Source organism: Saccopteryx leptura, chromosome 3 (genome assembly GCF_036850995.1).
Source record: "Saccopteryx leptura isolate mSacLep1 chromosome 3, mSacLep1_pri_phased_curated, whole genome shotgun sequence".
NCBI lineage: Eukaryota > Metazoa > Chordata > Mammalia > Chiroptera > Emballonuridae > Saccopteryx > Saccopteryx leptura.
In genome coordinates, this window is record NC_089505.1 from 68,237,284 (window position 1) to 68,264,420 (window position 27,137).

General features: G+C 54.1%; 1 protein-coding gene across 1 annotated transcript; it reads left to right on the plus strand.

The window, feature by feature from the left end:
- Positions 1–895: 895 nt before the first annotated feature.
- MYBPC2 (myosin binding protein C2) lies at positions 896–26,788 on the plus strand. The gene is made up of 28 exons (XM_066374098.1): positions 896–1,038; positions 2,418–2,552; positions 3,016–3,102; positions 3,475–3,623; positions 4,038–4,155; positions 4,813–4,861; positions 4,991–5,050; positions 5,754–5,947; positions 6,216–6,348; positions 8,067–8,191; positions 8,283–8,388; positions 9,743–9,915; positions 12,466–12,631; positions 13,650–13,756; positions 14,070–14,099; positions 14,527–14,666; positions 15,905–16,064; positions 16,152–16,256; positions 17,091–17,279; positions 18,670–18,804; positions 21,416–21,583; positions 21,761–21,849; positions 21,937–22,132; positions 22,374–22,513; positions 23,642–23,801; positions 23,995–24,131; positions 25,245–25,431; positions 26,666–26,788. The coding sequence occupies exons 1-28, from the start codon at positions 1,020–1,022 to the stop codon at positions 26,674–26,676; spliced, it is 3,468 nt and encodes a 1,155-aa protein (XP_066230195.1). The 5' UTR covers positions 896–1,019; the 3' UTR covers positions 26,677–26,788.
- Positions 26,789–27,137: the final 349 nt, after the last annotated feature.

A 27,137-nucleotide genomic window follows, 5' to 3' on the forward strand; every position in this document is an offset into this window, starting at 1 on the left:
CTGGGGTCCCCAAGACCCTCCCCCCCAATTCCTCTCCGCACGTTGAGTCCAGACATCACCACCCGCCTTCAGAAAGTCACAGGTCCCTCTGACGGGAAGGACGCCACCGTCTGGGCATCCCTCCAGGGCCTTCCCGGCCCGCCCCCGCTGCCGGCACCCGCGTCCGGTGCCCGCCGCGCCCGCTCCGGGAATCGTCCCGGGACGTGTGCCGGGCGCCGTCCCAGGAGGGGCGGCGGCAAGTCCGGGGGCTCAGGTGGCCCGGGCCCCAGGCCTTGGCGTGTGCCCACGTCCGGGGGCGGATTTCAGAGTCCCCGAACCTTTGTGCCCTCCCTGCAGGGGCAGAGACCTCCTGCTCGCCCCCCCTCTCCCGGCAGATGTCCTGCCTACGCGGGGAAACCGGACCCGCCCCCAGGGCTCTGGTTTCCCGAAAACTACTGACTTGCACATACTAAGAATGGCTTTCTAGACCCTGTCTTCTCCCCACCCCCACCCTCGTGCCACTCACCCACTTCAGTCCTCTCAGGCCCAAGTGTCCTGGGCTCCTCCCTCAGACTCAGGAGTCCGGGCCCCTCCTTCTCCCTCAGACCCGGGAGTCCTGACCCCCGACTCCTCCCCCTCAGATCCGGGAGTCTGGCCCCCAGCCGCCCCCCCTTCAGACCCAGGAGTCCGGGCCCCCGGCCCCTCCTCTCCCATGTCCAGGAGTCTGGGCCCCCCAGCCCCTCCTCCCTGAGACCAGGTGTCCTAAGCCACCCCCCTCCTCCCTGAGACCCAGATGTCCGAAGCAATCCCCTTCCTCCCTGGGGACCTGGCGTTCAGCCATCTCTCCTTGTTGGGCTGTGGTTTGCCCTGTAGAACAAGCGGACTGTGGGCCGCAGGGGAGGGTGGGGAGGCCCGTGGATGCCTCCCAGAGCCTCCTGGGAGTCACTGCACTCCTTAAAGGGTTCCCCCTGGAGGCCCACCTGTCCTCCCTAGGGCCCAGAGGGACACAGCTGAGGGTCAGCAGGAGGAGGTCCGCAGACATGCCTGAGGCAAAACCAGGTGGCTTTCAGGACTTCCTATGTGGAGATGGGTTCTTTTCTTTTTTTTTCTTTTCTTTCTTCCTTCCTTCCTTTCTTTTTTTCTTTTTCTTTCTTTCTTTCTTTCTTTCTTTCTTTCTTTCTTTCTTTTCATTGATGAAAGAGAAAGGGAGAGAGGGAAGGGGGGGAGAGAGAGAGAGAGAGAGAGAGAGAGGCATCAACTCGCTGTTCTGCCTAGTTGTTCCATGTAGTTGTGCACTCATTGATTTTTTCTCATGTGCCCTGACCAGAAATAGAACCCCCAACCTCAGTGTGGCGGGGGGCAGGCGAGGGGAACATTGCTCTATCCACTGAGCAACCCGGGCAGGGTGGGTCATTTCTGAATGGAGTCTAGGGGCTCCCTCTTTTTGTGATGTTGGGTAATGGGGCACCTCCTCTGTGTAGGAAGGGGTTCCTACCTTTGTGTGAAATGGGGATCCCATGTTTGTGTAGGGTGGAGAATCCCTTTCCTTGTGCGGTGAGGTTGCTTTGTAGGGAGTTTGGAGGCCCATCTCCGGGTGCTAATGGAGAGTGTCTGATTGTGACTTTGACTTCCTTTTTCTGGATGGGGATGGGAGTCCTGTATGTGTGAACAGTTGGCATGTTGATTGGGGTCTTCTACATTTGGGGGTGGGGTTCTATGGGTAGGGATGGGGCCACTTGTCTGAGTGAGAGTTGGAGCGGTTCTCTGTAAGGGCATGGAGTCCTCGTGTATGTTGAGATGAGGGATTCCTGTCTGCGTGGTGAGGCGAGATCTGTGTGAGGATGAGGGACCTCCTTTTATGGGAATCAAGGCTTCCCATGTAGGAATTAGGGAATCTTTATAGGGGCCCGAGAGGCTTTCTTTATGTGCAGATTGGGAGCCCTTCTTTGAATGGGTCTGGGGACATTTCTTGATATGGAAATGGGGCTTCCTCTCTATGGGGAAATAAACAGAAGAGACAAGTCCCAAAGGAGGAAACCTCCTCCTGGGGTGTTCAGGCCACTGGCACCAAGTCAACCAAGCTGTGTGTGTGTGTGTGTGTGTGGGGGTGTCCAGCCCCTCACTGCGGCTGGGGCCCCAGTGGGCCAGGAGCCAGCAGGCAGGGCAGGGCAGGGCAGAAATGCTGTGGTCAGCGTGAGGTGTCCAGTTTCCAGTCCCCATGGAAGAGCTAATTTTACCCCCAGGACCCAAAAGGTCAGGGCCTTGTGGCCTGGGTGGATGGCGCCCAGCCTGCCTGGGGCGGGGAAACCTGGTCCCATGGGCTCGGGATTAGAGGTAAATTTGTCTGGACCCCTTGGTCTGAGGGAGGAGGGGGCTCTGGCCCAAACTCTGAGATTCTAGAAGAAAAGGGTGCTCAGCGGTGAACATTGACCTCACAGCAGCCAAAAAGGCCCCCAAAGGCAAAGATGCCGCCCAACCAGCTGCCAAAGAAGCTGCCCCCGCTGCTCCTGCTCCCGAGGAGGCTGATCCCCAGAAAGCCCCCCCAGAAGAGGCTCCTGCAGAGTCCCCCAAAGGTGAGATGGTGGCCGGTGGGCTTAGCAGAACCTGGACCTTATCCCTCGGGCTCCTGTCACCACTCTGCCCCCTCTCTGTCCTCCCCATGGCTCCCCAAGGCTCCCTTGCCTTCGAGCCCCCCACCCAACAGCTGGCTGATTCATCACCAAGTCCTGGCGGATTGGGGCGCCCCAGTCCATCTTGGTGTCTCTCCTACTGCAAAGCCCCATTCAAAACCATCCAGCCTACCACCTTCCAGTTCACAGATGGGGAAACTGAGGCCCAAAGGGATGGGGGTGCATGACCAAGGTCATGCAGCATCCTGGGTGACACATGCCTTTTCCAGGTCAAAAGGAGCCCCTTCACCCCATGCCCTTTGGCTTCCGAGCAGAGAGGGTCCATCACTGGCTTTAGGCTCTCTCCCCAAAGCGGCCTGGTGTCCCCTCCCAGCCTGCCTCAGACCCAAATCATGTCTCCCAGCAGAAGCCTCACCTGAGGACCAGTCCCCCACTGCCGAGGAGCCCTCTGGAATTTTCCTGAAGAAGCCAGATTCTGTGTCGGTGGAGAATGGTGAGGGAGGCCTGGGGGAGGGGGCTCTGGGGGTCTGGGATCTTAGTCTTAGGAAAGAGGAGCTGGGGGAAGGTGGGAGGGGCCAGGGGCCTGGACTCCCAGGTCTGAGGAAGGAGGGGCCTGGACTCCCAGGTCTGAGGAAGGAGGGGCCTGGACTTCCGGGTCTGAGGGGGGAGGAGCCTGGACTCCCGGGTCTGAGGTGGGAGGAGCCTGGACTCCCGGGTCTGAGGGGGGCGGGGCCGGACTCCTGGGTCTGAGTTGGGAGGGGCCCGGGGTTCCCAGCTTCGGAGTCATCTCTGTAGACTGAGTCTCATGGTTCCAGCCTGACCATCCTCTCCCGCTCCCACCTCCCCCACCCCCACTCCCACCCAGGAAAGGACGTGGTGATTGTGGCCAAGCTGAACGGGAAGGAGCTCCCAGGCAAACCCACCATCAAGTGGTTCAAGGGGAAATGGCTGGAGCTTGGCATCAAGAGCGGGGCCCGGTTCTCCTTCAAGGAGAGCCATGACTCCGCCAACAACGTGAGGGCCCGGTGGGACACGAGGGCGTGGGGCCGGGGCTAGAGGCTGCAGGCCTCGCTGCTCGGAAGGCCTGTGTGCCCCTGAGGCGCAGCCCTGCGCCCGGATGCCCATAGCTGGTGAAGGAAACCCGCGGGGCTGGCGACTGTGCGAGCTGCTCCTCGGGGGCCATGCGGGGTGGGAGGGGAAGAGCGTTTGGGTCAAGTCAGGCTGCACTTGGACACGGTGTGTGCGGTCCCAGAAAAGTCTCAGAGGGTCAGGGGCCTAGGCCCCCAGGGTCAAGATCGTCTAGGCCTGGGAGGGGACAGCTGTGGGGATGAGAGGGGGACTTGGAGGGAGAGTTGTGGGTGAGCTATGGGGAATGTGGGGTGGCGCTGGGGCGGTCACGTGCACCCACACGCCCGGCCTGGCCCACAGGTGTACAACGTGGAGCTGCACATTGGGAAGGTGGTTCCCGGGGACCGCGGCGATTACCGCCTTGAGGTCAAAGCCAAGGACTTATGTGACAGCTGTGGCTTCAACATCGATGTGGAGTGTACGCTGGGGGCTGGGAGGGTGGGGGCCAAGGGTTGTGTGTCTGGGGGGGCAAGTGTAAAAGAGCATAGGGATGCGGAGTGAGGAGGGAGCCCAGATTCAGGGACCAGGGTTCTCCAAATTGGGGAGACATTCAATATGCTCAGAGTGGGAGGGGTGAAAAAATTTGGGGTCTAGGGGCACACTTGCGAGGGTTCAAGGGGAGAGTCAGTTCCAGCACCACAGCCTGCAGGCTTGAAATGGGGGCTGGAAGGGCTTGGGAAGGGAGGTGTTCAGGTTTAGGGAGTAGGGTGTGTGAGTTTAGGGTGAGGGTGTACAGGATTCACGGGAGGTTACACAGATTTGGGGCATGTGTATGGAGCCCAGAAGGGCTGCAAGCTCTAGGGGTCTATATAGCCCAACATGTGGGGGCTTAACTCTGGAGGGCGCAGGGAATGAGGTTGTCCAGACCTGGGGAGAAGGGCATGCTGGCCCAGTATGAGGGGGCACAGGCTGCTGAGAGGGTGACACCTGGCAGCTGGGAAGTGAATCTAGAAGGAGAGGGCAGCTGGGCCACGGTGAGGGGGGTGCTGGTCCCAGAGGTCTGGAGGGCTGCTCGTGGTCTTCGATCAGCACTTGCCTCCAGCGCACCTTCTCTCCCCCCATGGCCTCTCCCCAGCGCCCCGTCAGGACTCCTCTGGGCAGAGTCTAGAAGACTTCAGGCGTTCGTAAGTGACCCTGGACTCTGGGGAGAGGGGTCTCCCATGGGGGAGGGGAGGATCAGGGAAGGCAAGAAGTGGGAGCCCAGGGTCTGGGGGGACCTCTAAGTAAGTTCACACCCATCTCAACGGCCACAGGGATGAAGGGAAGTCTGAAGACGCTGGCGAACTGGACTTCAGTGGCCTATTGAAGAAGAGGTGAGCCCACCTGGCAGAGGGAAGATGGAGGCCCACGGAAGGGAAGGGTGCTGGCTGAGGCCCCACCGCCCTGTCACTTCCCCACTGCCATCTATGGACTCCCTGCCCACCCGTACACCACCTTCTCTGACTACCCACTGCCTGTCCACTGGCCACCTGGCCACCCAGCCACCTCCCCACCCTTTAACCTTCATCCTTATGTCCACTTCCCACTCAGACCCCAGTTCACTCCCCATCCACTTGTTCGCCCAACCAGACGTCTCTCCAGCCATCTGTCCATCCATCTACCCAGCAATCTCATCCACCCATCCAACCAGCTACCTCTCTATCCATCAGCTAATCCATCTGTCCACCTACTTGCCCATTGGCCCCTCTATCTATCCTCATATCCATTCATCTGCCCACCATCTTCCCACCTGTCCTCCTGTCCATCTGCCCTCACACTCAGCCTCCCAGTTCTGAACAGGGAAGAGATGGCATCCGATGGGGGGTCAAAAATGTCCCTCTGAGGCAAAAGACAGGAGCGGAGAGACTGCTTGGAGGCCCAGAGGCTAGGGTGGAGGCTGGGCCGATGGTCCAGGAGGGAGAGACTGAAGGACTACAGGCCCAGAGACAGAAAGTGACTTGGGCAGGTCACATAGCAAGTGGGCAGAGAAGGCAGAGGGAGACCCCAGGGCGGCCTGGCCTGCTCTCTCCCCCTCAGGGAGGTGGTTGAGCAGGAGAAGAAAAAGAAGAAAGACGACGATGACCTGGGCATCCCGCCTGAGATTTGGGAGCTCCTGAAGGGGGCAAAGAAGAGCGAATATGAGAAGATCGCCTTCCAGTATGGTATCACCGACCTCCGTGGCATGCTGAAACGGCTCAAGAAGGCCAAGGTCGAGGTCAAGAAGAGTGAAGGTCAGCGCTGGTCTGAGGGAGGTGGGCCCCGCCCATGGGGACCCTGACATCATGGGTATCTGATGTTTAGACCCTGGACCCATCATCTGGTGGCCCCCCATCTGAAGGGTACTAGAGTCTTGTTATCAGAGACCTCCATGTTCATAGGAGGCTCCTTGACCTTGACCTTAGAGAGCCCATGGTCTGGGGAGGGACTTGGCAGCTCTGGGGATGGCCAGGGCCATGAAAACCTCGTAGCTCCAACCGCCCTGCATCCTTCAACCTCCAGCCTTCACGAAAAAGCTGGACCCAGCCTACCAAGTGGACAGGGGCAACAAGATCAAGTTGATGGTGGAGATCAGTGATCCAGACCTTCCCCTCAAGTGGTTCAAGAACGGCCAGGAGATCAAACCAAGTAGCAAGTATGTGCATGGGGCAGTCCCCAGGGTGGGGGGGCGGGCTGGAGCCCAGAGAGAGCACCCAGAAATAAGCCTAACCCCTCTTAACCCAGAGAGATCACTCCCTCACCCATATGAAAGGTGTGAGCACCTCAGGAGAAAAATAGACAAAGGCATTGTGGACCAGGAATTCAGTTGAGAAGAATCTCAAATGGCCAGTATGGCATACATATTCAATCTTGCAAATAATAACAACAGTAGCAATAATGATGCAGATCAGAACAACTCTCTTTCTGCTCTTCAAATGGGCAAAGACTTTACAAGACGATAAAACCCAGTTCTGGAGAAGATGTTGGGAAGTGGGAAATGTCCCCAAATGCCGCTGGTGGGAATGTAAATTGCTAAGTCCCTGAAATGGCAGAGTATTAAAAGCCTTTTGGCAGTGCAATTTTAGGTACTTGTTGTCAGGGAAATAGCCTGGTTATGCTTATTTAGCTGCAAGGATGCTCCACGAAGCATTTGCTGTTGTAGTAAAACATGAAAAACAACCAAAATGATTCCACGTCCAAAGACGTGTCACTAAAAAAGATGTCAATGAAAAATGTTCTAAAATATATACTGACTTGGAAAGCTGTTTAAGATTATTATGTGCATTTCTGCTTCCCAAAATATCATTTACATATGTAGAGATAAAAAGATTGAAAAGACAGAGGCCAAATATGTTTGCATTTGCTGGGACAGTTATGGGTGGATTCTTTTTTTTTAATTGTTTTTTCCTTGGCTGTTTTCCTCTGTCTGTCATCATGAGCGTTTGGGATAAGGTGCAAAGTTATATTAGTCAAGGTGCAGGTTAAGCTGCTATAACTGAGTCCCTTGAATGCATTACTTTGAGTTAGACAGTTGTGCTTCTAATTCAGGGGTCAGGAACCTTTTTGTCTGAGAGAGCCATTACGCCACATATTTTAAAATGTAATTCCGTGAGAGCCATACAACAACCCGTGTACATTACGCATTATCCAATAAAAATTTGGTGTTGTCCCAGAGGACAGCTGTGATTAGCTCCAGCCACCCGCAACCATGAACATGAGTGGTAGGAAATGAATGGATTGTAATACATGAGAATGTTTTATATTTTTAATGTTATTTTTTTATTAAAGATTTGTCTGCGAGCCAGATGCAGCCATCAAAAGAGCCACATCTGGCTCGCGAGCCATAGGTTCCCAACCCCTGTTCTAGTTGTATTTCTAGTTGATGGGGGCAGGTGGACCAGCTCTTCTCTGAGACTTTTCGGTGACCCAGTTTCCATATTTTCGGCTATACCATCTGCATGATTTTAGCTGGGTCATAGGCACATCTGTGTCTGGTGGACAGAAAGAGGGGAAGGGGAGAAGCCCAAAGCCAGCACTCAAAGTTATAGGTGACTTAACAGTTACCCATGTCACATCCACCTGCTGTTCACTGGCCCTAGCTCAGTGGTATAGCCCTTCAAGCCACAAAGGAGGCTGGGAAGCATAGTTCTCTAGGTGGGCTGCTGTGTACCACTGCTAAGTGGAAGGTGAGGATGGGGATGGGTGAGCTGTTAGCATTTCCTCTGTGAGTATTTAAGTACTAGAAGTTGGGCCATCTCTCCCCTCCTGCACAGTTTGTTTCTGGGCAGGAATGACTGGCCTGAGAACTGGTGGGCGGATCGGCCCCAGGGCTGAGACTCCGCACCCTGGACTGAGGCGAGGTTCTCGCACCAGGTATGTGTTTGAGAATGTTGGTAAGAAGCGAATTCTCACCATCAATAAGTGCACGCTGGCGGATGATGCTGCCTATGAAGTCGCGGTGGCTGACGAGAAGTGCTTCACCGAGCTCTTCGTCAAGGGTGAGGCCGGCATGTCAGCCTGAACTTGGGAACTGGGGCTCTGCGGGGGGTCCTGGAACTGCTTGACCCCCTGTCCCCTCTGTGCCCACAGAACCTCCAGTCCTGATTGTGACACCCCTGGAGGACCAGCAGGTGTTTGTGGGGGACCGGGTAGAAATGGTGGTGGAGGTGTCAGAAGAAGGTGCCCAGGTCATGTGGTGAGTGGTGCTTGTCCCTGACCACCACACAGGGGCCCACAGCTCCCTGCATCAGCCCTGGTCCTCATAGCCTTTCTTGGTAGTCCCTCATGGCTTTGGCTCTTTACCTGGTAGTCCCCAGGAGACCTCAGCCTTTCTAAGTCCTGATCATCCTCTAGAAATTCTAGGACAGCTGACTTCTACCTGTTCCGTCCCCTTTTGCTGATCCTTGCTACTTCAGGTTCATTGAATCATTTATTCATTCATTTGATCAGTCATCCATCCTTTGGCCTATCTAATTCATCCATTCATTTGCCATCCCCCCATCCACTCATCCATCCAGTCATCTATTTATTCATCCCATTAATTGATTCATTCATCTACTTATTCACCAATCTACCTATCTACTTATCCACCCATCCCTCATCCATCCATCCATCCATCCATCCATCCATCCATCCATCCATCCATCTATCCATCCATGCATCCATCCATCCATCTGCCCACCCATCCGCCCACTCATCCATCCATCCATCCATCCATCCATCCATCCGCCCACCTATCCATCCATCCATCCATCCATCCATCCATCCATCCATCCATCCATCCACCCTTCATTCATGTATTCCCACATCTATTTATCCACCCAATAAATATTAATTAAGCATGTAGTGTGTGGTGGCACTCTTATATATGTTGGAGCTATAATGGATGGAAAGAAAATATGTCAACATGGTACTTGCCCTCGTGGAGTTTACAATCTCATAAATCGCTGGAGTATGCAGGTGTGAGATGGAGACAGGTATTAGTCAAGTCATCACATGGATAAATATAAGAGTTCTATTTTGGCAACTGTTTCAGAGGAGCTGTAACTGATGTAACCACTTTTTTTAGTAGGATGAAGGGATTCAGGAAGTCATGGAAGTCTTCCTAGAGGAGGTGATGATTGTGCTGAGATTTGACTGATGAGGAAGTAGAAATGAAGCAGAAAGAAAGAAGTGTCCCAGGCAGGGGAACCACCATTTATAGAGGCCACAATATGTGGCATTTCTTTGTGAGCTCAGGACTGCCTCCATGTTCTGTCCTCTCCCCATGACCTCTTTTTGTGTCTCCTGACCTCCAGCTCTACCTTGAGGCATTTCCCAGTGACCTGTGTCCTCCTCCTTCCTGCTTCCCCCCTTCCTGTGACCTCCACTTGTGACCCATTGTTTCAAGATGCCTCAGCCAACCTTAATCTCTCCTCCCTCCTGTGACTTCCCTTTGGACTCCTGACAGCCCCACTAAGGACTGTCTCTCTGGCCCCTGACTCGGCCTCTGACATCCAGCCCAAAGCTGTGCGGGCCCCTCACTTCCCCTTCACATCCCCTCTGCCCAGGATGAAAGATGGCGTGGAGATGACGAAGGAGGACTCCTACAAGGCACGGTACCGCTTCAAGAAAGACGGGAAGCGTCACCTTCTCATCTTCTCAGAAGTCACCCTGGAGGATGCGGGTCGCTTCCAGGTCATGACCAACGGCGGTCAGTGCGAGGCTGACCTCATTGTGGAAGGTACGAGGCCTGCAGGTGGGGCAGGGGCTGCACAGCACCTGCTTCTCTCTGCTGCTCACAGCTGCTCAGGCCCCACATGACGCCTCTCTGCCTCACACCACATGTGCAGCTCACCAGCAGGTCCTCAAAGGAGATCCTAAATCTGACTCCCTCCACCCATGGCCCGTCCCTGGCCACAGTCTCCATCCCCTCATGCTTGGAACATTGCAGTAGTCCCCTCACTGGTTGCTCTGTCTCCACGCCTGCCCCATGTAGCACGCACGCGCACGCACGCACACACACGCACACACACACACAGAGCAAGCCAGAGTGATCCTTGTAAAATGTAAGTCAGATGGTGAAAACTGAATACATTCTGTAGTCTAGGTGACAGTATTGTACCCACGTCCATTTCCTGGATTGAATATTGGACTGAAGTTATCTACGGTGTCGCCATCAGGGGATGCAGGGTGAAGGGTACATGGGCCTCTCTCTATGCACTATTTCTGCAAACTCCTGTGAGTCTGTAATTCTTTAAATATGAAAAACTACTCAAGGCCTGACCTGTGGTGGCTCAGTGCATAAAGTGTCAACCAGGAACGCTGAGATTGCTGGTTTGAAACCTTGGGCTTGCCTGGTCAAGACACATATGGGAGTTGATGCCTCCTGCTCCTCCCCCTTTCTCTCTCTCTCTAAAAATGAATAAATAAACTCTAAAAAGAAAATGGGTCATTTATAGGTCAAATAAATTATGTTATATCCATATATAACCATAAAAAGGGGCAGTTTTTAAAACTGTAATTATTTTAGAGGGAAAGGGAGAGAGAAACATCGATTTGTTGTTCTACTTGTTTATGCATTCATTGGTTGATTCTTGTGTGTGCCCTGACTGGGGATTGGATTGAACCCACAACCTTATGTATCAGGATAATGCTCTTAACCTACTGAACTACCCAGCCAGGACAAAAAATTAAAATATATATATATATATATATATATATATATATATTTATATTTATTTATTTACTTATTTTAAATTTGGTGAGAGGCAGGAATGAAGAGAGACAGACTCCTGCATGCACCCTGACCAGAATCCACCCGGAAAGCCCACTAAGGGGCAATGCTCTGCCCATCTGGAGCCACTGCTCTGTTGCTCAGCAACCAAGCTATTTTTTTTTAAATAACGTCTTTTTTAAAAATTATTTATTTATTTATTTATTCATTTTAGAAAGGAGAGAGAGGGAGAGAGAGAGAGAGAGAGAGAGAGAAGAGAGACAGAGAGAGAAGGGGGGGAGGAGCAGGAAGCATCAACTCCCATATGTGCCTTGACCAGGCAAGCCCAGGGTTTTGAACCGGCGACCTCAGCATTTCCAGGTCGACGCTTTACCCACTGCGCCACCACAGGTCAGGCAGCAACCAAGCTATTTTAGCACCTGAGGTGGAGGCCATGGTGCCATCCTCAGTGGCCGGGGCCAACTTGCTTGAATGAGCCATGACTGTGGAATAGAGAGAGAGAGAGAGAGAGAGAGAGAGAAGGGGGAAGGATGGAGAAGCAGATGGTTGCTTCTCCTGTGTGCCCTGACTGGGAATCAAACCTGGGACTTCACATGCCAGACCAATGCTGTACCACTGAGCCAACCTGCTAGGGCCAAAAAATAAAAATATTAAAAAATATAAATTGGCCCTGGCCGGTTGGCTCAGTGGTAGAGCGTCGGCCTGGCGTGTGGAAGTCCCAGGTTCGATTCCCGGCCAGGGCACACAGGAGAAGCGCCCATCTGCTTCTCCACCCCTCCCCTCTCCTTCTTCTCTCTCTCTTCCCCTCCCACAGCCGAGGCTCCATTGGAGCAAAGATAGCCCAGGCGCTGGGGATGGCTCCTTGGCCTCTGCCCCAGGCGCTAGAGTGGCTCTGGTCGCAACAGAGCGACGCCCCCCTGGTGGGCAGAGCGTTGCCCCTGGTGGGCGTGCCGGGTGGATCCCGGTCAGGCGCATGTGGGAGTCTGTCTGACTGTCTCTCCCCGTTTCCAGCTTCGGAAAAATACAAAAAAAAAAAAAAAAAAAAAAAATATATATATATATATATATATCAAATCCCAGCTGTCTTTCACTAGTCGGTGTGGCTCCCGCCTTGCTCAGACTCAACACAAAGTCCTCTCCACGGCCCACAAGCCCCAGGATGTGGCCCCATCTGTCCTGCCCATTTCATCTCCCACCACAGCTGCTTTGCTCTTCTGCACTAGCCTGCTTGCTGTTCCAGCACTAACACGCCTGCTTTTTCCACAGGGCCTTTGCACATGCCATTCTGTCTGCCTGGGGACTCATGCTTCCTCCTGTGGACTCATCCCTCCTTTCCCTAGGGCTTCATAGCTCCCTCTTGTTTTGTTTATGTGTTTCCCTGTTCATTGTCTGTCTCCTAGCTAGAATGTTAGTTCCACGAGGCTAGTGGATTGTTTCTGAGTTGTTCATGGCTATATCCCCAGTGCCTAGAACAGTCCTTGGCACGTAGTGGGTGCTTGCAAATATTTGTGGACTGACTGGAGTTGTGACAGCCCCCCTCCTTCTCTCCTCATCCAGAGAAACAGCTGGAGGTCCTGCAGGACATCGCGGACCTGACAGTGAAGGCCTCGGACCAGGCCGTGTTCAAGTGTGAGGTGTCTGACGAGAAGGTGACGGGGAAGTGGTACAAGAATGGAGTCGAGGTGCGGCCCAGCAAGAGGATCATCATGTCCCACGTAGGGAGGTGCGGAGGAGGCTGTGGAGGTGGCGGGGGGTGTGTGTAGGGGGAGACAGGACGTGTGTAGCAGCTAGCTCTAGCTGCATAACGATTATTCCTGGACTTGGTGGTTTTGGAGAACAAGGACTTACATAATTGAATCTGGGGGCTGGTGGGAGGCTGGCTGATCAAGGATGGACTTCCTCGTGCTCTGTGGTCAGCTGAGGGTCAGCTCTGCTCACCTCCCCATGCTCTGTCGGGACTGTGGCTGGGAGAACCGGGCTGCCTCTGCACTGGCCCTCGGGATGCCGCCTCTCCTAGGAGGGCTGGTCCTGGCATCGTCATGTGGCAGAAACGGGTTTTGAGGGAGTGCAAGGAATAAGACTCTGTGGCCTGGGCTGAGAATGGTCTCCATGTCACCTCCGTCATATTCTCTTGGGCAAAGGAAGTCCAAGACTGCAAGGTCTCATGGCAAGGGGCCTGGGCAGAGGGAGGGGAAAACTTGTGGTCATATTTGCCAACAGTCTATTACAGGGGTTCTAGCTAAGGAAACAAAGGGCGCGGGCTCCGACATGGACACCTGAGGTAAACACCTGGTTAGGTGCGGAATGCAGAGAGCCACCATGATACCCACAGAATGTGTCCCTGTGGGATTCCTGACAGTAATTCTTGGAGGAATGTAGGCGTTCTGTGGGTTCTCTGTGGGAGCCCTGCCTGCTGCTGGTGGCTTCATGATGACAGGAACAGATCCCAAAGCTTTTTGGGCACTCACTGTGTACCAGGGAATTTTCTAAGTGCTTTATAACCCTGGATAGATTGTTATCATAACCTGTATTTTATAAAAGTGAGGCACAGAGAGGTTAAGTAACTTGCCCAAGGTCACACAGTTAGTAAGGGGCAAAGCTGAGATTTGAGCCCAGCACTCCAAAGGCCAGAATAGAAAGGGTGGGTGTGAGCATGTCAATGACATGGAGGAGGATATCTCTCCATAGCGGTCCCAAGGGTGACCCGTCCTGACACCTACCCTGTGCTCCCAACACCTTAGGATTCACAAGCTGGTAATTAATGATGTCCGCCCCGAGGATGAGGGAGACTACACGTTCGTGCCCGATGGCTATGCCCTGTCTCTCTCAGCCAAGCTCAACTTCCTGGGTGAGGAGGCCCCTTGGTTTTCCCCCTAGGGCCTGAATGCCCCCCTCAGGGAAAGTTTTCCTGACTGCACATAGGGGGGATGGGAACCAGGCACCTGCTGATCCCGGGAGCAGTCAGAGAGGAGACGAGAGAGGCCCTGTATACGCCGCAGCCTGACCATGCGGGGGTCATATGGGACAGACACAGCCCTGAGCCTAACCCAGCATCCCAGATGCCAGGGTGACACAGCCTTCCCACTGCCCCTGGGGTGTGAAGGTGGGATAAGAGGCCTGCTAGATTTAGATCTAACCCCCCTGTTTTCTGTGTTCCCCAGAAATCAAGGTGGAGTATGTCCCCAAGCAAGGTAAGGACCAGGGCTGCTTTGGTAACTGGGGCCTGACTCCTGGGTCTGAGGGGAGAAGAGGGAGGGGCGGGGGGGGGGGCACCCACTCCCAGGTCTGAGGGGGGAGGGGCCGAGGAGGCGACTCCCAGGTCTGAGGGGGGAGGGGCCAGGAAGGCGACTCCCAGGTCTGAGGGGGGAGGGGCTGGAGGCCCGACTCTCAGGTCTGAGGGGGGGGCTGGGGGCCCGACTCCCAGGTCTGAGGGGGGAGGGGCTGGGGGCCCGGACTCCTGGGTCTGAAGGAGGGGGGCCAGAGCTCCCCAGTCTGAGGTAGAAGGGGGGTCTGGTCTCTGGCTGTTGGGACCCAGATTCTTGGGAAAGCCTCTGGAGGGGGTTGGGATGGCCCAGCTGCCCACTCCCAAGTTCCCTAGTACCTTGTCTCTGCCTCCAGAGCCCCCAAAGATCCACCTGGACTGCTCGGGGAAGACCTCGGATAATTCAATTGTGGTTGTGGCTGGAAACAAGCTGAGAATGGATGTTGCCATCTCAGGGGAGCCGCCACCTGTCGCCACCTGGTTGAGGGGGGATGAGGTAAGGTGAGGCTTCCCCGGTGCATAGTCCCTTGCAGCTCTGCTGGGCGACTTCACGTAAAGGGCTTTCCCTCTCTGAGGTTCAGTTTAATTGAAAAATGAGGATTATGATTCCTTCTTCAGAGGATTGTTTTGAAGATTAGAAGTTTAGTTTGTCCATCACCTGGTAATGTCCTCACATATGGTGGGTACTCCATCCACCCATCTACCCATTCATCATCCATTCATTCATCCACCCATCCACCTACTCACCCATCCATCCATCCACCCACCCACTCACCTACTCATCCATGATCCATCCATCCATCCACCCACCCACTCACACACCTACCCATCCACTTACCCATCAATCCATCCATCCATCCATCCACCCATCCATCCATCCACCCATCCATCCATCCACCCACCCACCCACCCACCCACCCACCCACCCACCTATCCATCCACTCATCCATCCATCCATCCATCCATCCATCCATCCACTCATCCATCCACTCATCCATCCATCCACCCATCCACTCATCCATCCGTCCATCCATCCACTCATCCATCCATCCATCCCTCCATCCATCCATCCATCTGCCCATCTACTCAACAAATATATTTAGCTTGTATGTTCCAGGTCCTGGGACAGTTCAGTTTTTCTTCTCTCCTTTGGGCTTCAGTTTCCTCTTCCGTAAAAGGGATAGACTCAAGTCTTTATCCATCCCCTCACTCAGCAAACACCCCCAGAGCTTTCCTGTATGCCAGGCTGTGTGCACAGGCACTGAAGTTACAGCCATTCGTGAGACTAAGCCCCTGTCTTCCTGGCGGCCTTGCGCTGGGGAGAGACAGACACATGCCCAAAGAGTCACAGACCAGGGTGATCTGGGTTGAGATAAGGGGAGAGACCAGAAACTATGAGAATTCAGGGGATGGGGCCATCACTCTCCATTGAGGGCATCCAAAAGTGCTTCCTGGAAGAGGCGACTTCTGGGCATGTCCTAAAGGATGGGTAACATACAGCAGATAGAGAAGTGGGTCAGGGTGTTGCATGCTCTGGTGTTTGTAATGAAGGATGGTGTTTGGAGGGCAATAGGGAGTGATGAGGCCAGTGTAGGTCCAACAGGTCCTTTTGTGTCGGTCACAGCCTTATGTGTGGTGGTGGGCAGCCACTGGAGAATTTAAAACGGGGGAGGGGCAGAGGCAGGTCTAGGTTTGGGGAGATGTGGAGCATGGCCATTTGGCGGCTGTGTCCAGGTGTTCTCGGCCACCGAGGGCCGGACCCGCATCGAGCAGCGCGTGGACCGCAGCAGCTTTGTGATCGAGAGCGCCGAGAGGGCCGACGAGGGCCGCTACACCATCAAGGTCACCAACCCCGCGGGCGAGGATGTGGCCTCCATCTTCGTGCGAGTTGTGGGTGAGCAGAGGGAGCTGAAGGGGCTGAGCTTGGGGGTGGTCCTCCGAGGCCCTGAGGGGCCCCCTGACTCTTCTGCCTCCCCCACAGATGTGCCAGACCCCCCAGAGTCTGTGCGTGTCACCTCTGTTGGAGAGGATTGGGCCATCCTTGTCTGGGACCCACCCAAGTTTGATGGGGGGCAACCAGTCACCGGTGAGTGCCTGCGTACCGGAGTTCCCGTACCCTCCAACCTCCTGTGCCCCTCGATTTCTCTTTGACCCCTGCACGTCCTTAGTGTCCCCAGTGACCCTGCACTGAGATTTGGATTTTGTCTTTGACATCTTGCAATCCCTTTGGTCTTTGCATCATCCTTTACTCCCTAATGACCTGGGCATCCTCACTTGGGTCAATAGCCTGGGATATTTTGTGGCCCCTGACCCCCTGATTCATGTCCTGTGACCCTGCTTGATTCCTGACCCTATGACTGATGACCTCTGATTGCTAGTGACCTTGACATCAACCCAAAATGTATGATCTCAGGCCACTCTGGCCCATGTGGCCTTTTTTTTTTTTTTTTTTTTGTATTCCTCCGAAGCTGGAAACGGGGAGAGACAGTCAGACAGACTCCCGCACGCGCCCGACCGGGATCCACCCGGCACGCCCACCAGGGGGCGACGCTCTGCCCCCCCCCCCCCCCGGGGCGTCGCCCCGCCCGACCAGAGCCACTCTAGCGCCTGGGGCAGAGGCCAAGGAGCCATCCCCAGTGCCCGGGCCATCCCCGCTCCAACGGAGCCCCGGCTGCGGGAGGGGAAGAGAGACAGAGAGGAAGGGGGGGGGGTGGAGAAGCAAATGGGCGCCTCTCCCACGTGCCCTGGCCGGGAATCGAACCTGGGTCCCCCGCACGCCAGGCCAACGCTCCACTGCTGAGCCAACCGGCCAGGGCCCCATGTGGCCTTTTGATGTGACCCTCACTTGCCCAGATGACCTGCGCCCCCCTCCATGGCCTCTCCATGGCCACCCACTATGCTCTGCTTGGGGGGTGTCCAGGGTACCTTATAGAGCGGAAAAAGAAGGGCTCTCATCGCTGGATGAAGCTGAACTTTGAGGTCTTTACGGAGACGACCTACGAGTCCACCAAGATGATCGAGGGCGTCCTGTATGAGATGCGGGTCTTTGCGGTCAATGCCATCGGGGTGTCCCAGCCCAGCGTCAACACCAAGCCCTTCATGCCTATTGGTGATGTCCCTCAACCCCTCCCTGAGCCCCTGTCTAACTAACCCTGATCCATGCCCTGTCTGTCACTGATCTCTGACCCTACATCCTGGCCTTTGATCCCATGAAATCTTCTGACTTATGTCCCTTCTCATCCAACAAGGCAACGCACTGACTCCCTGGCCTCATTCAATCTCCTGACCTTGTCCTGACCCAGTACATCAGCTGCTGACCTCATGGTCCTAGATTCCATGCTGTCACCCGAATATCTTATTAATCTCTGACCTAGCAGACCTCTCTTCCTTTGGAGACCTCACTGTCCCTGATATCTTTTTTAAAAAAATAGATTTTAGGGAGAGGGAGAGAGAGAGAGATTGTTGTTCTATTTATTTATGCACTCATTGGTTGCTTCTTGTATGTGCCCTGACTGGGGAATTGAAACCACAACTTTGGTGTATGGTACGATGCTCTAACCAAGTGAGTTACCTGGAGCTACCCTGCCTGGGCCTCAATATCTTGTGGGGTTTTTTTTCAACTTGATTTCTAGATTGTTTTATTTATTAACTTTACAGAGAGAGAGAGGAAAGGAGACGGAGTGAGAAGTATCAGCTCATAGTTGCCTCACTTTATTTATTTATTTATGGGCAAGAGGAGGGGAAATAGTGAGGCAGACTCCTGCATGCGCCCCGACTGGAATCCATATGGCAACCCCATCTGGGGTCGATGCTTGAGTTCTGAGCTATTTTTAGCACCAGAGGCTGTCATGCTCCTATGGAGCTATCCTCAGGGCCACACTCAAATCAATTGAGCCACTGGCTGCAGGAGGGGAAGAGAGAGAGAAGGGGGAGCGGGAGGGGGGAGAAGCGGATGGTTGCTTTTCCTGTGTTCTCTGACCAAGAATTGAATCTGGGACGTCCATACACTGGGCCAACACTCTACCCACTGAGCAACTGGCCAGGGCCACTTCAGTTTAGTTGTTCATCGATTACTTGTCATATGTGCTTTGACTAGGCAAGCCCAGGGTTTTGAACCGAGGATCTCAGCAATCCAGGTTGATGTTTTATCCACTGCGCACCACAGGCCAGGCTTTTTAAATTGATTTTTAGAGAGACAGGAAGGGAGAGAGACCGAGAGAAATCTAGACTTGTTGTTCTATTTATTTATGCATTTATTGGTTGATCCTTGTATGAGACCTGACCGGGGATTGAACCCACAACCTCAGCATGTCGGAACAAGTGAGCTACCTATCCAAGGCCTTGATGTCTTATTTTAATGACTCTTGATGACATGTCCTAGCTCACTGATCTCTGGACCACCATAGTCATCCCTCTCTGACCAGTCACTTTAACCCTGAGACTCTCTGCTGACCTCTGACCCCTCATTTACCCTCACCTCTTTCCCTGGATTCTTACAGCACCCACAAGTGAACCCCGGCACCTGACAGTAGAGGACGTGACAGACACCACCACTACCCTCAAGTGGAGGCCCCCAGACAGGATTGGGGCAGGTGGCATCGATGGCTACGTGGTGGAGTACTGCCTGGAGGACTGTGAGTGAGCCCATCAGGCCTGGTGGGGGCAGCAGCTCACACAGACCCCAGGGGGTATCTGGTCTCGGGAACTAAAAAGAAGTCAGTGCAGGGACTGATCTATGGGGTAGTGAGCTGCCTTTGTGGTGTCTGTACTTACGTGAATCCCTGAGATGGGATGGGTCATGCCTGGTCCCCCACTAACCAGCTTGCTCCCTCTCCCTCCCCCTCCTTCCCTTTTCCCATCCCTACCCCTCCTCCCTTCCTCCCTCCTCTACACTCATCCTCCACACAGTAATACCTTTTCATCCATCCATCTTTTCATCCAAGTATTTATCTACTAGCTATATTCCTTCTTCCTCTCTTCTATTCATTTGTCCATCCATCCATTTTTCCTTCCCTTTTCCCTTTTTCACCCTTTTATTTCTCCCTCCCCTCCATCTCTCCCTCCCTCCTTCCTTCTTTTCTTTCACTTGTCCACATAGTCATCCATTCAACCATCTCTCTGTCCAAAAATCTTTAGGCTCATCCAACTATCCCATCTCTCCAGTAACATGTTTCATCCATAAATCTCTTTTCATGACCATCTTTCTTCTCCCATTTCTTCCTTCTTTCCACCCATCTACCTGTATGACCATCCAACATCAAAGTATCTACTGTCTCTCCATCCATCCATCCATCCATCCATCCATCCATCCATCCATCCTTCCACCCACCCATCTACCTACCTATTTATTCATCTACCCACCCATTCATCTATTCATCCATCCACTCATTGGTCCTTCCTTCCTTCCTTCCTTCCATCCATCCATCCACCCACCCATCCACCCATTCATTCACTCACCCATCCACCCATTCATTCACTCACCCATCCACTCATTCATTCACTCACCCATCCACCCATCTATCCTTCTACCCACCCACCTACTTATCCATGCATGCATGCATGCATCCATCCACTCATTCATATTTCCACACATCCAACTCTCCATCCTTCACTGAATAACATGCATTGAGTACTGACTCCATGCCAGGCCCAGTGCCATGGCAAAGGGGAAGTCTCCGACATGGTCATCTCACTGGGAAGATAGATGAGATCATTTTTAAAAACTTCTTATTGCATTTATTGGGATGACACTGGTTAATAAAATGATATAGGTTTTAGGTGTACAATTCTATAATGCATCATCTGTATATTGTTTTATGTGTTCACCACCCCAAGTCAAGTCTCCTTCCATCACCAGATGAGATCATCCTGACACCGTATCCCAGGCCTTAAAGTCAGACAGATGTGGGTTCCAATCCTGCCCCTACACTTTCTAGCTGTGTGACCTTGGGCAAGTTTCTGAGCCTCAATTTCTTCATCTAAAGATGGCGGACAGTGCCCATCTTGACATGGTACAGTGGTGGCTGCATTTGGTAATGCATGTACACGATGGACGGTGGGACTCTGGTCAGCTCCCCCCCTTTCTCTTCCCAGTGTTCTTTACCCCATTCCTACCATTGGCAACCCCTCCCTGATCTGTGTCATCGCCACCCAGTGTTTCAGAACCTACCCTTGTTAGACTTCACCCTGTTTTTTTTTCTGTTTGTTTGTTTGTTTTTAATTTTATTTATTTATTTTTTACAGAGACAGAGAGTCAGAGAGAGGGATAGACAGGGACAGACAGACAGGAACAAAGAGAGACGAGAAGCATCAATCATTAGTTTTTCATTGCGCGTTGCAACACCTTAGTTGTTCATTGATTGCTTTCTCATATGTGCCTTGACCGCGGGCCTTCAGCAGACGGAGTAACCCCTTGCTAGAGCCAGCGACTTTGGGCTCAAGCTGGTGGGCTTTTGCTCAAACCAGATGAGCCCGTGCTCAAGCTGGCGACCTCGGGGTCTTGAACCTGGGTCCTCCGCATCCCAGTCCCATGCTCTATCCACTGTGCCACCGCCTGGTCAGGCAGACTTCACCCTGTTTATTGTTGGTCTGACCTACATTGGTTCACCAACCCGTGGCCATAAACCCAAGATGGAAAGGCACCTGTCACAGAGACAGGAACCCAAAAAGCTGTTTCCCAATTCCTCTGAACCTTGATTTTCTCATCTCTAAAATGGGTATAACATTAGTTAGAGGTGGGATAATAAGCTAATAATATGTGTCCCACTGTTTAAATTATTTTTTTAGGTGAGAGGAGGGAAGATAGTGAGGCAGGCTCCCGCATGTGCCCTGACAGGGATCCACCAAGCAACCCCATTAAGGATAGGAGCTCCAGTATTGAGTTATTTTTAGTGCCTGAGGCTGATGCACTCTAACTTAGCTATGAGAGCCTGGGGCCATACTGGAACCAGTCAAGCCACTGGCTGTGGGAGGAAAAGATGAAGAGAAGGGAGAGAGGGAGGGTGGGAGAAGCAGATGGTCACTTCTGTGTGCCTCAATGGGGAATCAAACCAGAACTTTTATACATGAGGCTGACGCTCTATCCACTGTACCAACCGGCCAGGGCCCTGTCCCACCTTTTGAACAAGGTCATAAGTGCTTAATAAATGTCAGCTGCTGCTAGTTGAAGGCAGGGGAAGGGCCAAGGAGCTGAGGGGTGGGGGAAGGTCTCGAAGGAAGATCCCCAGCATTGCTCCACTCTTGCAGCGGAGGAGTGGATCCCTGCTAACACTGAACCTATCGAGCGCTGTGGCCTCACGGTCAAGAATCTTCCCACGGGAGCCAGAATCATTTTCCGGGTCGTTGGGGTCAACATCGCGGGGCGCAGCCCACCTGCCATGCTGGCTCAGCCAGTCACTATCAGGGAGATTGTGGGTGAGCAGCCCCTGTACCCCTTCCTGACCCCTCTCCTAAAGACCAAGCTGGTGTCTTCTGGCCAGCCCTGTCCATTCCATTATTAGGACCTCCTCCTGCATCCTCACGCCATAGTCTCCTGCCGCCCCTCTCCACTGTCCCCCAACCCCGGGCTGACTTCCTGGGTTCTGTCCACAGAGCAACCCAAGATCCGCCTCCCCCGCCATCTCCGCCAGACTTACATCCGCAAGGTGGGGGAGGCTATCAACCTCCTCATCCCCTTCCAGGTGCGTGGGCAGGTTAAGGGTCGGGGGTCAGGGCTCGGTTCCCAGGGAGAGCCCTCAGCTGACCTCCGCTCCCTGCTGCCCACCCAGGGGAAGCCCCGGCCCCAGGTGGTGTGGACCAAGGGCGGGTCACCCGTGGACTCCTCCCGCGTGAACGTGCGCACCAGCGACATCGACACCGTGTTCTTCGTGCGCCAGGCGGCCCGCTCCGACTCGGGGGAGTACGAGCTGAACGTGCAGATCGAGAACATGAAGGATACGGCCATCATCCGCATCCGGGTCGTGGGTGAGCGGCCGAGCGGGCAAGGGGCACCGCGGGCCAGGGGCAGGGTTAGTGGTGGTGGACAACACGGTGGCAATGCGGGAGCCAGGGTGGGAGGCGAGGCCGGCGAGATGAAGAAGGCCCAGGAGGGGGGAGGGAAGGGATTGAATGGGGGAGGGTGTGAGGTGGGATGGGGCTCAGAGATACCAGAATTGGGAGAGGAGGTGAGGGGCAGGCATTTAGGAACCACCACCCCCCCTTCCAGAAAAGGCAGGGCCACCGATGAACGTGACAGTGAAGGAGGTATGGGGCACTAACGCACTGGTGGAGTGGCAGCCCCCCAAAGATGACGGGAACAGTGAGGTCACCGGCTATTTCATCCAGAAAGCCGACAAGAAAACCATGGTGAGGGACCAGAGGGGCTGGGGCTCCGTGCCCGTGCCACGGGTGTGGGGTAGGAAAGCCCGGCCATGGTCAGAGCAGGAGCTGCTGCTCCCCTTTTCCAGCTGGGGAAACTGAGGCACCGAGAGATGGGAGAGTGGGCTAGGGCTGGAAGGATGGGCTTTTGGCTGAGATTTGGTGTCTGATGGGTTATCTTTTTCTTTTTCGTGGTGGTAAAACTCACATGACAAAATTAAGCATTTATTTAATTAAATTAAATTTTAAAAAATTTTGCCCTGGCTGAATGGCTCAGTTGGTAGAGCACCGTCCTGATGCACAGTGGTTGCTGGTTCGATCGCATACAGGAACAGATGGATGTTTCTGTCTCTCCTCTCTCTCTCTCTCTCAAATCAATAAATACATTTTAAAAAATGTGTTGACTTTTAGAAAGAAAAGAGGGGAGAGGGAAAGAGAAACATTGATTTGTTGTTTCACTTATTTATGCATTCATTGGTTGATTCTTGTATGTGCCCTGACTGGGAATTGAACCCTCAAACTTGGCCTATTGGGACAATGCTCCAACCAACTGAGCTACCCAGCGAGGGTTAAGCATTATTTTTAAAGTGACATTTCGTGCATTCCCGGTGTTGTACAGTCACCACCTCTATCTAGTCCCAAGACACTTCATCACCTAAATGTAAACCCTGTATCCATTAAGCAGTCACCCCTCCCCATTTCCGCCCACGCAGCCCCTGGCAACTCCCAGTTGGCTTCCCCTCTCTATGGATTTGCCTATTTTGGACATTTCCTATGAACAGAACCACACAATTGGTGGCCTCGTTTTGCCTGGCTTCTTTCACTCAACCTCACCTATCAGTGAGGGTATCAGTGTTACATTGTAGCAGGTGTCTGTGGTTCATCCTTTCTCATGACTGAGTAATATTCCAACGCTCAGCTGCTACTACCTTTTGCTTCTCCATTCATCAGCTCATGGGCATTTGGTCGTTCCCATCTTGCAGCCACTGTGAACAGTGCTGCTGTGAAGGGTGGGTTTTCTTAGCTCCGTGCACACTTAGGCATGCTTTCCTTACCCTTGGCCCTTCTTGTGTCTGTGTCCCTGACTTTTCTGGTCCTTCCCTGTCCCCACACTAGGAGTGGTTCAACGTCTATGAACACAACCGTCAAACCCACTGTACCGTGTCTGACCTCATTGTGGGCAATGAATACTATTTCCGAGTTTTCAGCGAGAACATTTGTGGGCTCAGTGACTCCCCAGGTCTCTCCACAAACACGGCCCGGATCCCCAAGGCAGGTATGGCCGCCTCCCTCCACTGAGGCCACTCCCCGCTCTCGGCTGGGTCTGACTGTGACTCCTCTGCACCACCCAGCCCTGGACTCAAAGTTGATGGCACCTGGTGACAAGAGTAGAGGTCCTTGGGAGACAATCAGGACAGCTGCCTTACAGGGCATCTCCTCACACCCTGCCTCCCCCCACCCCATCCCAGGTATCAACTGGAAACCTCTTGAGTACAAGGAACATGACTTCCGGACACCTCCCAAGTTCCTGACGCCGCTTCTGGACCGGGTGGTTGTGGCTGGTTATTCAGCTGCTCTCAACTGTGCTGTCAGAGGCCACCCAAGGGTACGTGCATGCGCACGCATGTCTGTGTGCCTGTGTGTGTGATGCTGGAGGCAAATATTCAGCAAGACAAAGCCACCACTCCTCCCCATCACACCCCCGCTTTCTCTCTGATTTCTCTTCTCCGTTCCTGGAATTAGCTCACTTTGAACCGGCGGGTCAAAATCCACCTGCCACCAGTTTCTCTCAATAAAGTTTTATTGGAACATAGTCCTGCTCACTTGCTTGTGTATTGCCCATGGCGGCAGAGACCACAGGGCCCACACAGCTTAAAATCTTGACCACCTGGCCTTTTATACACAGAGTCTGCCACCTTCTGGTCTGACTTCCAAGTTTTTAGCCTTGGCCTTTGCAGGCACCCCGCGGATTCATTCATTACTCACCTTCTCCATCTGTCTGCTTCGTTCACAAACTCCACTCACTCATTCAGCACTCATTGTTCCCCTCCCAGTCCATTCATTCACTCAGTCCACTCCCTCACTGCCTTTGCTACGCACCTCATTCATTAACCCCATTCGTTCTTCCAACACATACTTTCAAAGGCTTTCTCAGTGTGCTAGTGACTTGGATAAGAAGGTCCTGTATGCTGGAGGAGACAGCATTACTGCAGCATCACAAAATGACTACAGCATTAGACAGGCTGGCACATGTGCCAGAGGAGTACAAGCAGCCATGAGTGTGTAAAGGAGGCCTTCAGGCCCCAGCGCAGCGGCTGGGGGGTGGCGGCTGAGCGGAGACCTGAGACAGGCAGGGGCCGACTGGGGGAAAAAGGGAGAGCAGAACTGGGGAGAGAGCACCGCCAGGGTCAAGGTCTGAGGTGGGAGCCTGCCTGGTCCGTGTGAGGAGTGTGCTTGAAGCAGAGGGAGGCGAGGGGACAGCAGCTACAGGCCCAGGCCCGAAGCATGCAGGGCCCTGCAGGACACACAAGGGATGAGCGCTTCCTCCTCCAGAAGAGGGGACGGAGGGTCAGAAAAGTGACTAGGCCAAGGTCATCCAGCCGAAGTTAGGAGGTGGCACGGCCAGAATGAGAATTCGGATCTTGACCCCAAGGCCCATTTTGCTGTCCCTCTGGGGGACCCTTTGTAAGCTGGCCCCGCCCTCTGCTCCCTTCCACAGCCAAAGGTGGTCTGGATGAAGAACAAGATGGAAATCCGTGAAGATCCCAAGTTCCTGATGACCAACTACCAGGGGATCCTGACGCTGAACATCCGCCGCCCGTCCCCCTTCGATACAGGGACTTACTCCTGCCGGGCTGTCAACGAGCTGGGGGAGGCCCTGGCCGAATGCAAGCTGGAGGTCCGAGGTGAGGCGGTGGCCCTCTGCCTGGTGGTCCCATGCGCATGCCCTGCACAAAGCTCCCCGAGTCAGAACCTGAGGACAAGAGGCAGCCTGATGAAGGGCGGAGCAAAGGCAGCACAGGGCATCGGAGGGGTGGGGTGGGGGAGCACCAGATCCAGCCTGGGCCGCAGTCCAAGGTTTACCAGAGGTGAGGACAAATGAGTGAATGAGGAGACCTTAGCAAATGACAGCTAGGGCCTCCTGCGGGAGGCGTGTGTGCACAGCGCAGAAATGTGGGTAGTGGCCCACGGGAGCCTAGAAACATGCCACCCTCCTGCGCAAGCTCTGTTCCTCCCCACCTCAATCAGCCCGTCCCCTCCTGTGTCCCAGAGCCCCAGCCTGTCTGTCCTCGTCCTTCTGAATTCTCCCCTGCCCTGCCTCCACCTCCGCCTCTCTCCAGTCCACCGCACACGGGGCCCTAGAGGACTCTATCTAGGGTGACTTGGCCCCCCTGTGGGGTCCCCAGCAGCCCTGGGGTCCCTCAGCCTGGTGTCATCCTGCATCTGGTCCCTCGTCCTGCTGCATCCAACCTCATGTAGCCCCGTTTTCCTCCACACCGTTCCAGCCGCACCAAGCTGTTGGCCATCAGACAAATGGGCCGTGTTTCCTCCTGGCCATTCTGTCTGCCCAGAACACTCCTCCTCACCTCCTCCACGCTGGGCTCACATCCATCACACGTCCTCCAGTCAAGACTCTGTGGGGAGGGTGCTAACCCAGTCCCTCAGGGGCAGCTTCCAGAGTCCCTCCCTGACTGTGACTTCTCCTGGCCCTGATGACAGCCCGGCAGACAGAAGTGGCATCAGAGCCTGAACAAGGGCTCAGGGACCTGCAGGCCTGTGGCTGTCATTCCTCAGGCTGACCCAATTTCTCCTGTTCTGCTGTCCCCTTTATCAACTATCGAATTGGCTCAGAAATATCCCCACTCCAGGATTCCAGTAACAGCTTGTCACCAGCAGCTGCTCAGAAATCCCTAATCAGAATGTCCCGGTTTGGGGTTCAAAGCTACAGCAAATCAGGTGCACCACGGCATTGGGTTGGCTGCCCAGCAGAGATGAGGTGCAGAGTGGTGAAGGGCAACTTCAGCCCCCTTCTGGTTGATGGAATCCAGCAGGACAAGGGGCCTGGCCAGGGCACTTGCATTGGGGAAGCCAGGTCCCTGCAGCCTCCCTTAGCCACTCTTTTTCTCATTTTGCCCACAGCGCCGCAATGAAATGCTCTTCCACTTGCCCAGATAATTGGCTGCTAAGTCCTGACCAGACATCCCTGGACAGTGTTTCCCTTTCAGGAGCTATTACTGAGAAGATAACAGTCTTGTCTGGTGACACACGTGTCTGTCCTTCTTGAATCTGTAGCTCTGCCTTCTTCACCTGGGGGTGGGTAATGGGAACGGCCAGGTTGGAGTGGACACCACCATAAGGCAACTCCACAGACCACGTGGAGGCTGCCATCTTGGAACAGCTACTTTAGTGAGGTACCATGTTGCCATGACAACTAGGCAGCATCAGAGGCCAACCCAATACTGCTTGGAGGTTGACCTCTTAGACTAACTACCCTGAACGGGGAGGAGACAGCCAGCCGCTGCGGCATATACAAGCTGAGCCGAGCCAGGGAGGAACCATAGGCCAGACTGGGAAGGCTACTCTGGTGAGGTAGCCACGACACAAGGGGGTA